This window comes from Notolepis coatsorum (assembly GCF_963971535.1).
Source record: "Notolepis coatsorum genome assembly, chromosome: 18".
Classification (NCBI taxonomy): Eukaryota; Metazoa; Chordata; class Actinopteri; order Aulopiformes; family Paralepididae; genus Notolepis; species Notolepis coatsorum.
The window spans coordinates 87,956,793-87,973,729 of NC_140182.1; the positions used below are offsets into that span (position 1 = coordinate 87,956,793).

Genomic DNA, 16,937 nt, shown 5'->3' on the forward strand with positions numbered 1-16,937 from the left:
AAGAATGAAGCTTCGATAATTACTAATTGAAGCCTCAAAGTCCAAAGAAATGGTAATCGGGACAGCCCTATACTGATTTTTACTATAGCATCGTCCATGATATATATTATAAAAAGTATACATACTGTATATTTCAAGTGTCAAGTTTCTTTATTAGTTGTCATACAAAAATACAGAATACTTTTATATGAAATGCTTTTGTCTGTTCTGTTCCTGAGAGTGTGCTAGATAAAAATAGATAAGTATAAAATAGAAAGTCAAAAGTACGTAAACAAAAGCTTTCAATATACATATATACACTACAGAGTAGAATTTTCTTTATAAAAAATTAGTAACTGAGTTACAATATACAGTACAATGCAGAAATGGGATGAGGTACAACTTAGGGTAAGGTGCAATGAGGTATGAGTTAAGGCGAGACACTGCAGGTGAATAGTCAAATATACTTTTTTTGTTGATTTTGAGATTTTGTTATATTTTGCTTCCTAAACATGTCTTCTATGAAACTAGTGACCATAAAACGTCAATAACACACATTTAGTTGTTTATTTTACATCATTTTGCCTTATTGCATCCATAAATGTGCACATATTTAATGGGGAAGTGCCTCATTTGCATATATAAACATAAATTTCAGAAAACTTGCAATATATTTTTTCTTAGTTTATATGTACATAACAAATTGGGAAAGTTTCATAGTGATATCTATTCAAATATTTTTTGCCTATTAGGGGGTACTACACTGTACTACACTGTTTGTAGCGTGTGTGTAGTTCTGTTCAGTTCAATAACATCATTATTATTATTATTCAGTTATCAGGCATGTGTTTAGGTTGTCTATTACTAATGGTTTGATTAGGTATTGTGTTTGTAAATATCTGTTTAAAAAAAAAAAGTATGGCATTTTACAATACAGAACTTTGAAGGCGTTTTCCAAAAAATTAGTTTTAAGAGTTTTTCCTCATACTCTGAGCCAGAAATCTCCACTTCAGTAGCACTCACATACACCAAACCCTCCAGTTCTATTCATATCTATGTTCTGAAGGTATTTACAGAAGGGTTTGTTGATATCGCATTCATACCCTGATTTATATCACATTTTATTCCTAAAAACATGGCGAAATATGGAATTTTACCATAAAAATTGACTGAATGGAGTATTTTCTGATTTATGGAGTGATAAAAAGAGATATCCAAAATCCCCTCTGTAATAACCTTTGGCTCTAATATGTCAACAAAATGAAACTATAATTTTGAAAATGGCTTTATCCAATGTTCAGATTTCTGTCCTGGAATTATATGCAAATTAGTGCATATTTAAGTAGATCATGCCTCATTTGCATATTTAAACATACAATTTCAGAAAACTTGTAATACAAAAAAGTCTTGTCTTAATATAAGTAATCAACTGGGGAAGTTTCATTGTGATATCTATTAGTTAATTTTTTTACCCTATTCACCTGCAGTGTCTCCCCTTAAAGGTGTTATCGATAACATTCAGCCACTAGATGCTGCACTAGAGCACCAGCATGTCATTTATCCAATCTTTCCAATTCCACGTGTGGAAATGGGAAGTAGGAAGGGAGGATACATCCACGCAACAACATTAATCTTGGCGCCAACATATCTTTTTACAATAAACGAATTAATCAATAGTCTTTTTTGGGGGGGAAAGTAATCATCTTATTCCACAACTTTCTAAAAGTTCTGTGGATGTATTATAAAAAAAAAAGGTTATTCTACATAAAAAGGTTATCTATTAGCACCTTTTAAGTAACATCAAATACTGCTATACCTTCGAAAAAACACCCTAGTGTATTGTATTTGGGCAATAAAGCGATTCTGACTTCAACCCTAACCCAATTCCACCACACATTCAAAATAGTACACATGGTTATCCTCCTCACGGGAGACCGCTGGCACCTGACGTGTCGCGACTGCGAGTGAAACCTCGGGTCGCTGAGGCGTTGATAAAGAGGAGATTCCATTGACCTCATTTTCAAAGCATTCCAAGCAGGAAGTTCCACTTGGAGACTGGACTGGATAGATCTGGAGAAGCCCTCCCATCCCCTCTATGAGGAGCTAGCTATCAGTTATAGACTCACAACACCCCCCCCCACTCACACACACACACCACACCACAAAGCGCATCAGTCAGTCAGTCCATCGTGCCAGTAGCCATCAGGCTCCACAACCCAACCGTGGGCCAAGGACGGACTTGGCCAACAGCTGGAGAACTAACGGCTGGAAAACTTGAGAACTGTTCTCGTGCAAGGACTCTGACGTCACTCATTAGCACCTTGGATCTTATTAGTATACGCACATTTTATATTTATTGATAATCTGCCAGTTTACATATACCAGGGTAGACTAACAGCGCAGACACACCAGCCGCGCGCGAAGGCGGGCAGGCGGGTGCCCAGCGCTTCACTTTCGCTCCCATGCTAACGGACGTAGTTGTGCCCACCGGCCACACGCGGGCGCGCGACTCGCGGGCTGGAAGCGATCGTTTTCGCTTTGGTTGGATTCAGAGGCGTGCACCACGCGCATTTTCACAGAAATACACTCAATGGGCCTCATGCATGAAGCGATATAAGAACAGATTTCATTCTTAACTAGCATTTCCTCTTTCTTTGTTCATACCTGGAATTCAGCAACGTTTTCTTATTGTTGATTTTTTTCTCAGGCAAGAACAAATTATAAGAGTGGTCGAGAGCACTCTTACCGAAATAAGAAATTCTTACCCCAAAAAATAAATTAAATTAAAAAGCCTACCATTGGTTAATTGCCCCCAAATACGGCTTTAAAAATACAGAACTTTTCAATAATAATAAACATGAACTCCCACTCGCCCCAAGATGAAGTCAGATCGTTTGTTTATGTTGCTAGCATATATAGCCAGTGTTTTGTCCGACGAAATGTGTTGTACATTTGTAATCTTCTTAATAAGAGATCTACGTTTGTCTGAAGTAGGGTGATCAGGTAGTGAACTGAACTGAGGTTGCGTGAAAATAATCGAAGGGAGAACAATAATTGTCGCGGGGAAAATAATGAACTGGTTTTCTCTCTCTCTCTCTCTCTCAATCTCTGTATAAAAAAACATCTGACGCATAGACAGACAGAGTGACAAAGTCCAGAGACAGCACAGCAGACACGGTAGGTTTGTGTGTGTGCTTGTTTGTTTCTCTACAGGTGAATGGAGGTGTGTGTGTGTGTGAGGCTGCCTCGGCTGCTGCACTGATGGCTCTGAGTGCAGGTGGGTCTAAAGCTCGCCCTGATCTCATTCAGGAAATAATGTTGGTTTTATATAGGATTGCGAAGGCAGGCTGTTCAGTGGAGTTTTGTTGGGTTCCGGGGCATGCTGGGATTGCGGGAAATGAGATGGCTGACTCCCTTGCCAAACAGAGCCTGGGAAGGGAGGAAGAGATAGGCATTTCAATGGGAAGAGTAGAACTCAGAGAGAAGATAAAGAAAGGAGTTGAGGCTGAGTGGCAGGCTGAGTGGGAAAAGGGGACCAAGGGAAGGCACTATTTCTCTCTGCAGCCTCGGGTCAAAATCAAGGTGGATGGATATGGGTCTAGGAGCGATAGGGTGAAGATGTGTAGATTGAGGCTGGGACACTGTGGGTTGAACAGTACCTTGTGCATTGTGGGAAAACATCCAGATGGGCGGTGTGAATGTGGAGAGACTGAAACTGTCAGGCATGTTTTCCTAGAATGTGAAAGGTATAGGAAAGAGAGGGAAATCTTTTATAAAAGTTTGGTCGAGTTGGGAGTCTCTTCTCTCTTAGATCTTTCTTTGGCATGGATAATGAGAACCACCAGCTGATCACAGAGTCAGTGCTGACATTTCTGCACGCGTCAGAGTTGTATCAGAGGATATAGCGTTATTGTATTTATTAGTATTGGACAGGCAAGAGGAGCAGAGAAGAAGGAGATAGAGACGATAGTAATGTGTTTTGAAGATGAGAAGAAGAAGAGTGTAAACAATCAAAAGTTGATTTACCAGAGGCCTAACTATGGAAACCAAACCACTAGCGTAGTATAAGAACTGAGGAGGGCAGTAATACGCCATGTTGCATCTACACTGCGGGAAATTCAAAAGAAGAAGAAGAAGAAGAAGAAGAAGAAGAAGAAGAAGAAGAAGAAGAAGAAGAAGAAGAAGAAGAAGAAGAAGAAGAAGAAGAAGAAGAAGAAGAAGAAGAAGAGCTCATCAAAAGAACTGCGGAGGGCAGTAATATGCCATGATGCGTCTACACTGCCGGAAATTCTAAAGAAGAAGAAGAAGAAGAAGATATCATTGTGCATCTTGAGACAGTACTGAACAGTACTGAACAGATAGACTAAACAACATAGATTGAAGCCTGCATTTCTAGCTGTGGAAAGGTGAGTGTCCACAACGGCTAGCTAGCTGTTCTACTTGAATACTGAATGTTAATATTGAATCAGACAATATTGAATACTGAATGTTAATTCAGGTTGACAGTTGACATCATTTGACAGGGGGCTGGAAAGTTGATTTAATAAAAGAAAAAAGACTCATTTAATCAGATTAATCACTTTATTCAAATTGAGGATTTAGTATAATAAAGATATATAAAAAAAAAAATATTATAAAAAAAAATTAGAATAATCTTTTTAATTTAAATTATTTTATTAAAAAGCGAAAATTCGAACGTCCGTTCGAAGAACCCTGACGACGTTTTAATCCCAAAAACAGGCTTCGGGGACAGCCTTACCAAACATATTATTTATATTATTCAAATGGAACTCAAACATGTTCCTTTGTGATGTCAGAGTATGATGTCATCATAGAACATCCTAGAACATTTGTGATGTCACAGTATGATGACAATAGTATTCTAGAACATTTGTGAAGAGTTTATCGCCGGCCACTAGGGGGCAGCGTCTTACCAGCACCCAACCGGACATGCCTTGATCTGCGCTGTTATTACTGAGCGGCCATCTTAGTCCTCATTCCCTCACTCGCCTGCGGCAGAGACGTTCGTTCACTCATTCATGTGAGATGCTTATTGCACTATTGCTGTTCATACATATTATATATATTATATTATATGCATTATACAGATATATATATTTATGTGTTACCACAGTGTTATTATGTATTCATGTTACACATTGTCAGCTGAGTGTGTTGTCTTGTCTGTTTCAGCGTGTCTTCATCTTTGTCTTTTATTAAATACTGAAACTGACATTGAGGAGTGTGTTTCTTCATGAAGACACCATGAATGAGTGAACGAACGTCTCAGTAGCGGCTCGTGGATGCTTCGCCACTAGGGGCGCTATACCAAACATTTTGCAAACATGTACGGATTCCAACATAATAGTCATATTTCAACGCACAACGCGTTACGCACTGATTGGCTGTGACGGATACAGCGATCGAACAGTGACGCGCACTCAGAGCGCTATCGCGTCTAGCCCGGGCCGAGAAATACAAACAAATAAAAAAATTAAAGAAAAGTGAGTCACTTCCTGTTCCTGAAAACGATTATTCATTTTAAACATGTTTATATTATTTATAGGGCTATAAAACAAAAAACAAAAAGATAAATTTTCTTGTTCTACTCTCATATAACCAGGGGCCTGAAGGGGGGGCGGCGCCCGTGCGCCCCTAGTGGCGAGCCGCCACTGGTATGATGTCATAATAGAACATTCTAGAACATTTGTGATGTCACAGTATGATGTCATAATAGAACATTCTAGAACATTTGTGATGTCACAGACTCACAGTATGATGTCATAATTGAACATTCTAGAACATTTTGATGGCACAGTATGATGTCATAATAGAACATTCTAGAACATTTGTGTTCTATATATATTCAACAATTCTCCCGGAAATTCAAATAAGAAGAAGAAGAAGATCTCATTGTGCATCTTGAGACAGGATAGATAGACTGTATTCTACAACACAGATTGAAGCCTGCATTTCTCAACCAAGGTGCCTTGCCTAGCGTTTTGCTGTGGAAAGGTGAGTGTCCACAATGGCTAGCTAGCTGTTCTACTTGAATACTGAATGTTAATATTGAATCAGACAATATTCAATACTGAATGTTAATATCAGACCATATTCAAGCCCAGATTAAGAATTCAGAGGCCTCTGGGCCAGACTCTTGTGGAGGCCCCCACACACATGTGCACGCACAGTGGCGTTTTTATATGTAAAACATTGGTGGGGCAGCCACCAACAAAGGCTACATACCAGGCAAACTACAGTAATCAAAATTACAGTATCCATCGAGAGAGAAAAAGTATAGTTGAGGACTTTTTTTTAAGTATTGAAAATTAACTATGACCTCTGCCAGTGGGTCTTGGACTTCCTGATGGGCAGACCCCAGGTGGTGAGAGCAGGCAACTGCACCTCCTCATCCATCACCCTCAACATAGGGGCCCCCCAGGGCTGTGTTCTGAGTCCCCTCCTCTACTCCCTGTACACACACAACTGTGTGGCTCAGCAGAGTAGCAACACAATCATCAAATTTGCTGATGACACAGTAGTGGTGGGCCTGATCTCTGCAAACGACGAGAGGGCCTACCTGGAAGAGGTCAAGGTCCTGGCGGGATGGTGCCAGGAAAACAGCCTCTCCCTGAACGTCAGCAAAACAAAGGAGATGATTGTGGACTTCAGGAGGTCGGGGGTCAAGGACTACAGCCCCCTCAGCATCGACGGGGCACCGGTTGAGAGAGTGAACAGCTTTAAGTACCTCGGAGCCCACATATCCGAGGACTTAACATGGACCACACACATTAACAGTGTTGTGAAGAAGGCACGACAACGCCTCTACTTCCTCAGGCGCCTAAGGAAGTTCCAAGTCAGTCAGAAGATCCTTAAGAACTTCTACTCATGTACAATAGAGAGCATCCTGACTGGCAACATCACCTCCTGGTTTGGGAATAGCACTGCACAAGACCGAAGCAGACTACAAAGAGTGACACGTTCAGCCGAATGCACAATTGGAGGGGGGCTCCCCACCCTCCAGAACATTTACAACAAGCGGTGCAGGGGCAAGGCTAAGAGAATCATTAAGGACTCCAGCCACCCGAACAAGTGCCTCTTTGAACTGCTGCGGTCAGGCAAGCGATACCGGAGTCTCAAGGCGAGCACAGAAAGACTCAGAAGAAGCTTCTATCCCCAGGCCATCAGGCTGCTCAACGAACAATGAACACTACACAACAACCATCAAACACACATAGCACACACATCCACACGCACACACTCACTTTAAACAAACACACTGTAGCACCCACTCCCCACACTTTATATTTATTGATAAAGGATTTGCACTACAACTCGTACACCTTACTGTAAATTGTACCTAAATTGTACCTCATCCCATTTCTGCTTTGCACTATAATAGTATTGTATATTAGTACACTGCATAGTATATTGTATATTATATGGTAACTCAGTTACGTCTATTCTGCATCGAACATTGTACATATGTCTATACTGAACACTGTGACCTCATTTTCTACTTCTAATTTACATGCTATACTATGTTATTTGATACTTATCTCGTCTAGCACAGTCTCTGGAGCGTAACAGTAAGAAGCATTTTGTATAAAAGTATTCTGTACTTCTGTATGACAACTATTAAAGAAACTTGAAACTTGAAACTTGTATTATATTCCCTGTCTGCCAAAGTTATTGACAGGGTACCACACAATATATTATACTTTATTGTTCAGCTAAAAACAAGCCTACAAACAACACAAAACAAACTGGTCAGACTACTGCTTGACCTTACTCCTAAAACCCACATCACCCCTGCCCACTTTGACTAGGATGGCTTAGGTGCTTGTTACACACAGTGTTTTTGTGCTCGTTTTTATACGTTTTTGAATACGTTTGATGTCCCTATTACATAGAAATGCCGGATACAATGCGGTATTTCAGATGTCTGGCGCTTCCTTCATCCCACCGCCAAACAGTACTCTTTCTTTTCACCAGTTCATCATACATATTCTCGAATTAATTATTTGTTTATTGACAACACATTTCTATCTCAAGTGCGTTCCTGCTCTTACGATAGCATTGTTATTTCAGACCATGCAGCAATAATCTTAGAGCTAGCCTTCCCGGACAAATGTCCATCATTCAGGCCGTGGAGACTTAATCCACTATTGCTATCTGAGGACTCATTTTCATCGTTCCTGTCCACTAAGATCAAATTTTTTATTGAGGTAAATTCTACCCCTGGCATGTCTATGTCCATCATTTGGGAAGCTCTTAAAGCTTTTCTCCGTGGAGAAATTATTTCTAATTGTGCTCGACGTAATAAACTGCGCAACAGCAGACGCACTGAACTTTCAGACCAAATTATTAAATTGGATTATTCATACGCAGTCTCTCCGACACCTTCGCTTTATAATGAAAGAGTGACCCTACAGACGGAATTTAACCTCCTTTCCACCAGTCATGCTGAGCAGCTTCTACTCAAATCACGCCAGTCCTTTTTTGAATTTGGTGATAAACCTAGTAAAGTGCTGGCACTACAGCTAAAACACCGCACCGCTCAGAATTTGATCACGCAAATTAACTCTGCCACTGGAGAGATCTATACGGACCCATTGGAAATAAATGGTCAATTCAAAACATTTTATTCTTCACTATATACCTCTGATTCCCCTAAAGACCCCTCTCTCATGAATAGTTTCTTCGCAAATTTGGATATACCAGTCATAGACAATGATTCAATGACTCTTTTGGAAGAGCCCATTAGCGCTGATGAAAGTCAACAGGCTTTAACTATGATGCAGAGTGGGAAAAGCCCAGGCCCAGACGGGTTCCCAGTGGAATTCTTAAAAAAATATTCCACCCAGTTATGTCCCATTATGGCTTCAATGTTTGAGGAATCATTTCAATCCTGCTCGCTTCCTCCGACTCTCTATCAAGCCTCAATATCCCTGCTTTTAAAAAAAGATAAGGACCCGAAAGACTGTGGCTCATATCGTCCTATTTCTCTCCTTAACAATGAAGCAAAGATCTTGGCAAAGGTACTCGCTCGACGACTGGAATCCGTTATACCAAGTATTATCCATCCAGACCAGTCTGGCTTTGTGAAGGATAGAATGGCTTTTTTCAACCTGCGGCGCCTTATGAATATAATTTACTCATCCATCGAGTCTCCCGTTGCAGAGGTCGTTGTTGCGATAGACGCAGAGAAGGCCTTTGACCGGGTTGAATGGGACTATTTATTCTATACTCTGCAGAAATTCGGTTTCGGCGAGAAATTTGTGTCCTGGGTCAAACTTTTATACTCCTCTCCAGTGGCATCAGTTCGAACAAATGATGTGACTTCGGAATATTTCCCCCTACAACGCGGTACAAGACAGGGTTGCCCTCTCTCTCCGCTACTATTTGCACTAGCGATCGAGCCACTAGCTATTTCCTTTCGCAAGGACCGCCATGTCCAAGGCATCATTAGAAATGGACAGGAACAAAGAATCTCGCTATATGCGGACGATGTCCTGTTGTATATCGCGGATCCAGCGGCCACACTTCCACGTGTCCTCCACATACTACACGAGTTTGGTGTTTTTTCTGGCTATAAATTAAACTTAAACAAGAGTGAACTCTTCCCCATAAACTCCTTAGCTAGAAATATCCCCCCCTCTAGGTTCCCCTTCAAGCTTTCCCCAAGCAGCTTCCGTTACCTTGGCATAACGATAACACATAAACATTCTAATCTCATAGCGTCCAACTTCACCCCTCTACTGGAGCGCACCAAGCAGGATTTTATCAGATGGTCATCACTTCCTTTATCACTTGTTGGCAGAGTGAACACTGTGAAAATGAACACATTACCGAAATTTCTGTACTTATTTCAAAATATTCCAACCTTTATTCCAAAGTCATTTTTCAAAGCCCTCGACAAGGCAATATCAGATTTTATTTGGAACAAACGCCCAGTCCGAATATATAAAATGGCCCTCCAGAAGCCTAAATCACAGGGAGGCTTCGCACTACCCAATTTCTTGGTCTACTATTGGGCTGCAAATATTCACAGCATTCTCTACTGGAGTCACTCCCACTACGGACTCTGTCAGTGGGTACCGGCATGGGTGGACATGGAAAGGGCATCTTGTTCTAGAACATCTTTGCAATCCTTAGTCTGCTCTTCGCTCCCAGTCACAACCGCCCAGTATACCAACAACCTCTTAGTACAACACTCCCTCCGGATCTGGTCCCAGTTTAGAAAACACTTTGGTCTCCACGCCATGTCACAGTTGTCACCTGTCCACAAAAACGTCCTTTTCCCTCCCTCTATGGTGGATGAAACCTTCAGCAACTGGTTTAGGAAGGGCATTCTGAACATTTATGATTTGTACCAAGACAGTTCTTTTATGTCTTTCACACAACTGTCCCTAAAGTTTAACTTACCAAAAACAAATTTTTTCAGATATCTACAGATACGTGATTTTGTTAAGAGCAAATTTGACCAGTTCCCCCACACACCCCCAAAAACTTTGATCGATCGCATCTTGGAGGTGAAGGTTGTAATCAAAGGCTCAATATCTAAACTATATAACATCATATCCCTATCCCTACCCTCCTCAGTATTGGCTATAAGACAAAACTGGGAGTCCGATCTAAATCATCAATTTACAGACAAAGAATGGGAAAACGCTCTTGCCCGAATACACTCTTCTTCAATATGTGCCCGCCATTCACTGATACAGTTCAAGCTCCTCCACCGTCTATATTGGTCAAAGACTAGACTGGCGAAGATAAATCCTGGCATGGATCCCACATGCGACCGGTGTCACCAAGCCCCTGGCTCACTTATTCATGTTCTGTGTCACGAATGGGGTAGGTAGAATGCAATAATACAGAAAGGGAAGGAATGGAGGAGGCAGAGGCGAGGAGTGAAGCTTGGAGAAGGGTGTTTACTGTAGAATCCAGTGCAATACAAGGAACATACAGAAACGATATAACAAACTTCACAATACAAAACAACAAACACTAAGACTTACTAGAGGGAGAACGGTGCGACACGACGTGGATAGGAACAGGGGGTAACTGGAGGTATGTCGCCACACCGAAGGGAGGACAGACAGAACCCTATATACCCCAACTAATTAACAATTAAGAACACCTGGCCAACACAGAATCACAAACAACACCTAGACAATAAGCAAGGAACAACTAAACACAACTAAACACAAAAGCAACTCCTAACAACCCAAAACAGTGCATGACATCACACCAGGGAAGGGAAAGACAATGACAGCACACACCAGGACACCACATTGATTACACAATGAATTATTGTTAATACAGTGGTCAAGATACTTGTCATTGTAGCGTGCACCAATTGTTTGTGACCACTAGAGGGTGGTAGACCAATGTCAGGCCGAGGGCCAATGTCAGATGGAGGGCATTGCCCAAAGTTAGGTGGAGGGTACTGCCCAATGTTACCATCCTGCCCAGTCCAGCCAGGACCGGGCCTAGGATCATGACAGTTCTGGCATTGTCCAGTACTGGCCCCTTTCTGGACTTCCATTTTTAAATCTTATTCAGACATATTTTTTATGAATATTGACCCATGCCCTCTTATTGCACTACTTGGCTTGACACCGGAAAACGCTGCAATATCTATTGGGCAATCCAATGCCATGGCCTTTGCCTCACTCATTGCCAGACGCCTCATCCTATTCAACTGGAAGGCAGCCACTCCCCCTTCACACTTACACTGGATGAGGGATGTCATGTCTCTTATACATATAGAGAAAATCAGATTTACTACACAAGGCCACACGGATATCTTCCACATAACATGGCAGCCCTTCTTATCTCATTTCAAAACCCATATGACTCCATCCAAACTTGGGACCCCATGACCCCCCTCCACCCCCTATCTATCTTCATGACACTGCTAGCCCACACATGGCTGGGGAGATGGCATTGTGGTGGTCTGCTAAGGGTGTTAAATTTACTTTCCATTTTATTTGTTTTACCATCTGGAAATTACGCTACTAAAATGGAGAGTAACACTTATATTATATATTATTATTACGGTATGTATATATAAAAATATCTTTGTTTTATCTTTGTTTTATTTTAATTTTACTTCATTTTTCTTTTGCGTAGCTTTGTCTGCCACATCTGTACTTTTGTTTAATTATTTAAATGTCTATTTTTTATTTGATCTTTTTTTTTTTTTTTTCATGTATGTTTGTCGTCGCCCTCACTGGGTGGGATGGGTGGGATTAGGGGATAGGAATGGGGAAGGAAATGGAAGTTGTATAATTTTGATAAATGAAATGTATAAATATGTACTAATTCTTCCAATAAAAAAAAGATAAATCTAAAAAGAAATGCCGGATACGTTGTGGCCCTACTGAAAACGCTAAATTGTGTTTTCCGTTTTGGAGTAGCGCCAAAACTCGCCGACAACATGTCGTGTAATCTGCGCGGAGCCGTTGTTGCGAAAACGCCCATGCGCAGTAGATACCATCTGCGTGCCCTTCCGGTGACAACAGAGCTGTCCCAAATAGCTGCAGCTACCATGTGTTGTCAAGTTATTGTTATAAGGACCCCAGTCCAAGCTACAACAGTCTGCATTCCCTTAACAATTGTTTGTATTGAGCCGTATTGTATTGTACCCATTATGCAATATGTTAAATAAAGTTTACATCCATTCATTCTGCTAGCATTACCGATTGCATGAGCACTGCCGCTGGCTAACGTGAGCTAGCGTTAGCTATCAGACCCTGTTAGCTCAAGCTCCTCTTTCAATCTTAACAAGCATTAAACAAAATGGCCCAGTCATCTATTCACCTTTGTTTAATACACACAGCGTTGTCTCTAATGTTATCTAGCTACTGATAGCTCCCGATATCATCAGTTTGGTGCTGGGTGGTTAACGTGAGCTAGCGTTAGCTTCTAGCCACAATGCTATACTGTTATACTGGCATATTCCAGTCACGTTAGCATGTAGCTAACAATGTAGCTAACAACATTGCCGATCCTTTTTGAGACTAAACTATCCGCTCTTGGTGGTCACTTGTGTTGATGTTAGTTTTGTTTCATCAACAAATGAGAGGCAGAACACACAGTGAATGTATCCGTTTTGTTTATTGCACTTTTATTACACTTTGCTGAAAAAGAAGTGCTGCATTGGGTAAATAGGCAAAGATGGCGACGCCCGCCTTGTTGACATTTTCTTTGCAGGAAGTGTATTGGCACATTCAAGTTCTGATTGGTTGAAAATTGCCTTCATGTTCGACACCTACTGCCACCTACTGCTTTGGCAGTGTACTACATCACTGTGCTCAGGTGACAAAACGAAAGTGTGACTCGCCTCCCGCTACGTTGCGACCTGGAAAAGCGAAACTCATCTGAAAACGAAACGAAAGTCTAACCGCAGCCTTAGAGTAGACGACAGAGTACAGCAACTTGCAATGGGCCTGGTCTTCAAGATACACTACACCACTAAGATACCCATGTACATGTCGAAATACTTCCCAAAGGTCAGTGAATACCACGACCATACCACGACCACAACACCAGAGGGAGTTCCACAAATCATGTTCAACCCAGATTCGGCTCAAACAAGGGACTAAACACGTTTCGCAATTATGCCACAACAATGTGGAACGCCCTACCCTCACCCGTAAAATAATGTGATCCCTACCCTCCTTCAAAACCGCTCTCAAAGAGCACCTACGGGTGGCTGCAATTAAAAACTGGCCCCTGTAAATGTCCAAACCCCGCCCCCACCCAACCCCCTCCAATGTACAGTTTCTTCCCTTTCGAATGTATATATTTCTGTTTCTCATGATCTACTTGCAATATTTTCCGCCGATGTGCAATCTTTTTTTTCTACTGTGATGATTTTGCAATGCTTTTTTTAACTGAATTTGATGGTACTAGTCTACAGTGTACAAGAGTGAACTATTTTATACTATTTTCCCCAATAAAAAATCCCCCAAATTATGAAAAAGCATTTTTTTTATCTAAGTGTTGTAGTATAACCAGTAGGATAAAATTGGTCTGTTAAGTGAGTTTGGTGACACTACACTCTATAAGAGTGAAGATATTTAATGTTTTTATCCAATACAAAATCCCCAGAATTATGAAAAAGCATTTTTTCCAAATCTAAGTGTTGTAGTATAACCAATAGGATACCATTGATGATGTGTGCAGTGATTTTGGTGACACTATACACTGTATGACAGTGAAGTTATTGAATCTTTTTGTAGTGTCTCTTTTCGGTGTTGCACTTTTTAGACTGTCCCTGGCTGCGCACTTGCCTCAAGGCCGACTGCACATATAGATCAATATTATTAAATGTACAGCTCCGAGGCCGGCTCGCCTCGTTTAGGTGAAAATAAGGTTGTAGCTAAACAGATTGAATAGACCAAACAAAAAAGAAAAATATTAAAAAAAAAAGAAATTTAAATTTGTATAATTTTTTTAAAATTCGAATGTTGATTTAGAATTCGAATGTCATCATCATCACCATCACCACCACCCACTAGGGGTGTAACGGTACACAAAAAACACGGTACGGTACATACCTCGGTTTTGAAGTCAAGGTTCGGTACGGGTTTTCGGTACAGTGGGGGAAAGTTTGGCTTTCCATGTTCCACTCAGGGGTGATGTAGTGTGCAGTAACTAATTGTACTTGTAGGGCTGTCAACGAATATTCTATATTGAAATTAATAATCGACTTGTAAAAAAAATTAAAGAATAATAATTATATTAGATTGTGAAAAAAACAGCCCCCGGTGGGCGGTCGTTAGTGGTTAACATACCGTTGTATTCGTAACCCAAAGAATGTCATGTTTTTAGACTTATTTCTATATTATTCAAATGGAAGCTAAATCTAATATACTTTATTATATTATATTACATTATATTATAATATATAATATTACATTACATTATATTATATCATACATTATTTATATTATTCAAATGAAGTCAAACATGTGTCATAATCAAACATTCTAGAACATTTGTGTGTCAACATGTTTCATTGTGATGTCACAGTATGATGATAATAATAATAATAATAATAATAATAATAATAATAATAATAATAATAATAATAATAATAATAATAATAATAATAATAATAATAATAATACTAATAATACTAATACTACTAATAATACTAATAATAATTATAATAATAATAGATTCAATTTGTACTGCACTTTATATTTGTGAGAATCTCAAAGTGCTACAGGAGATAAAGATAAAAAGTTAAATGAATAAAACAATTAAAATGAATAAAACAACCAATGAAATGGAAGAACATAAAAGTAAAATAAAATAAAATAATAATCAAATGAATAGAAGTAAAAAATAAAAGTAAAAGAAAAATTCAGGCAAAAGCCTTAAAAATAAATGTTTTTAGGCCCCTTTTAAAAGCCTCTATGGATTGTGGTGCTCTCAGGTGGATGGGGAGAGCATTCCATAGTATGGGTGCGGCAGAGCGGAAGGCTCGATCGCCCATGGTGTGCAGCTTAGTCCTGGGGGCTTTGAGGAGGTATGATGTCATAATCAAACATTCTAGAACATTTGTGTAGATAGATATTCAACAATTCTCTCAGAATATCTCAGAGAGTGTGGAGGATCGAGAAAGAGATCGCTAGACAAGAAGAGGAGGGAGGGGAGACTGTGAAGAGAGCAGAGTTCATTGGGCTTGGGGAGCGCCTGGACCCTTGGCTTGGCTTCGTCGCTGGGGGTTAAACTAATAGTATTTTTTGGGGGGAAAGCAATCATCTTATTCCACAACTTTCTAAAAGTTCTGTGGATGTATTATTAAAAAAAAATGTTATTCTACATAAAAAGGTTATCTATTAGCACCTTTTAAGCAACATCAAATACTGCTATACCTTCGAAAAAACACCATAGTGTATTGTATTTGGGCAATAAAGCGATTCTGACTTCAACCCTAACCCAATTCCACCACACATTCAAAATAGTACACATGGTTATCCTCACGGGAGACCGCTGGCATCCGATGACTGTGAGTGAAACCTCTGGGCGCTGAGGCGTTGATAAAGAGGAGATTCCATTGACCTCAATTTCAAAGCATTCCAAGCAGGAAGTTCAAATTCCCCACAAAAATGAGATGGGGCGTTCAGAGCTGCTGCCCTGATATCTCCATGGAGACTTGAATTTGTATGAGGAGGCTCTTCGGTATCATATTTCCTTCCTCAGTCATTATGTGCTCGAGTGCACGGCTGTTGGGACGGCACAGCACACCCTTTTGTCTCAGTGTGTGGAAAATGCTAAATCAAACTATGGCAAACATAACATACTGTACCAATACATGAAATGCGGTCTTTCATTTTTGGGGAACACGTTTTCTTTGCTCTTTAGAATCTGTGTGATAAGAGGCATCCGCTTTTTGTTGGATACCTCCTGAATTAAAAGTGGGACAAGGTTACAGCTGTAGGGGAAACACACGCAGACGAAGCACAGCTTGAGACTTTCTCTTTAACTCGACAATGAAGCATGTTGTACTAAACGTCCCTTCTCCCCTGTCCTTTCCTTCCTGTGTGTGTGTCCAGATTTTCGTACAGAAGCCATGCAGTCCACCCACTGGTATGCCACCCGGCCCAAGGCGCTCAAGCCGGCCTGTGACCTCACCATGCAGTCGGTGGAAGTTCCGGTGAGCGATGACGACGACCGTAGATTCTGTGTTTGTGTAAATATCTGGCGAACAGCAGCCTGTCCGCCAGCTGTGTCCAGTATTGGGAGTTGTTGGTGGTAACGGGTGTGTGTTGTCGTACTGAGACGGCTGATTACAACAGTTGTCTGGTTGTAATGCACATAGTTTGGTTTGGGAATTTTATGTCTGTGCTTAACGCAAGACTTCGCTTTTGCAATATTTCACCCTGGAAGCAAGATTTCACCATGATGTTTTCACATTCTCTGGACCAGTATTAAAA

The 16,937-nt window shown here is 40.6% G+C and overlaps 1 protein-coding gene across 1 annotated transcript in view; it reads left to right on the top strand.

Annotated features, from left to right (window-relative positions):
- LOC311245423 (long-chain-fatty-acid--CoA ligase 1-like) overlaps positions 1-16,937 on the top strand; it is a gene marked incomplete at both ends in the record, with an annotated part of 112,231 nt that overhangs the window by 44,379 nt on the left and 50,915 nt on the right. The window contains one exon of the mRNA XM_084335266.1: positions 16,557-16,657. Coding sequence (XP_084191392.1) covers positions 16,557-16,657 — 101 coding nt within the window. The remainder of the gene's footprint in view (positions 1-16,556; positions 16,658-16,937) is intronic.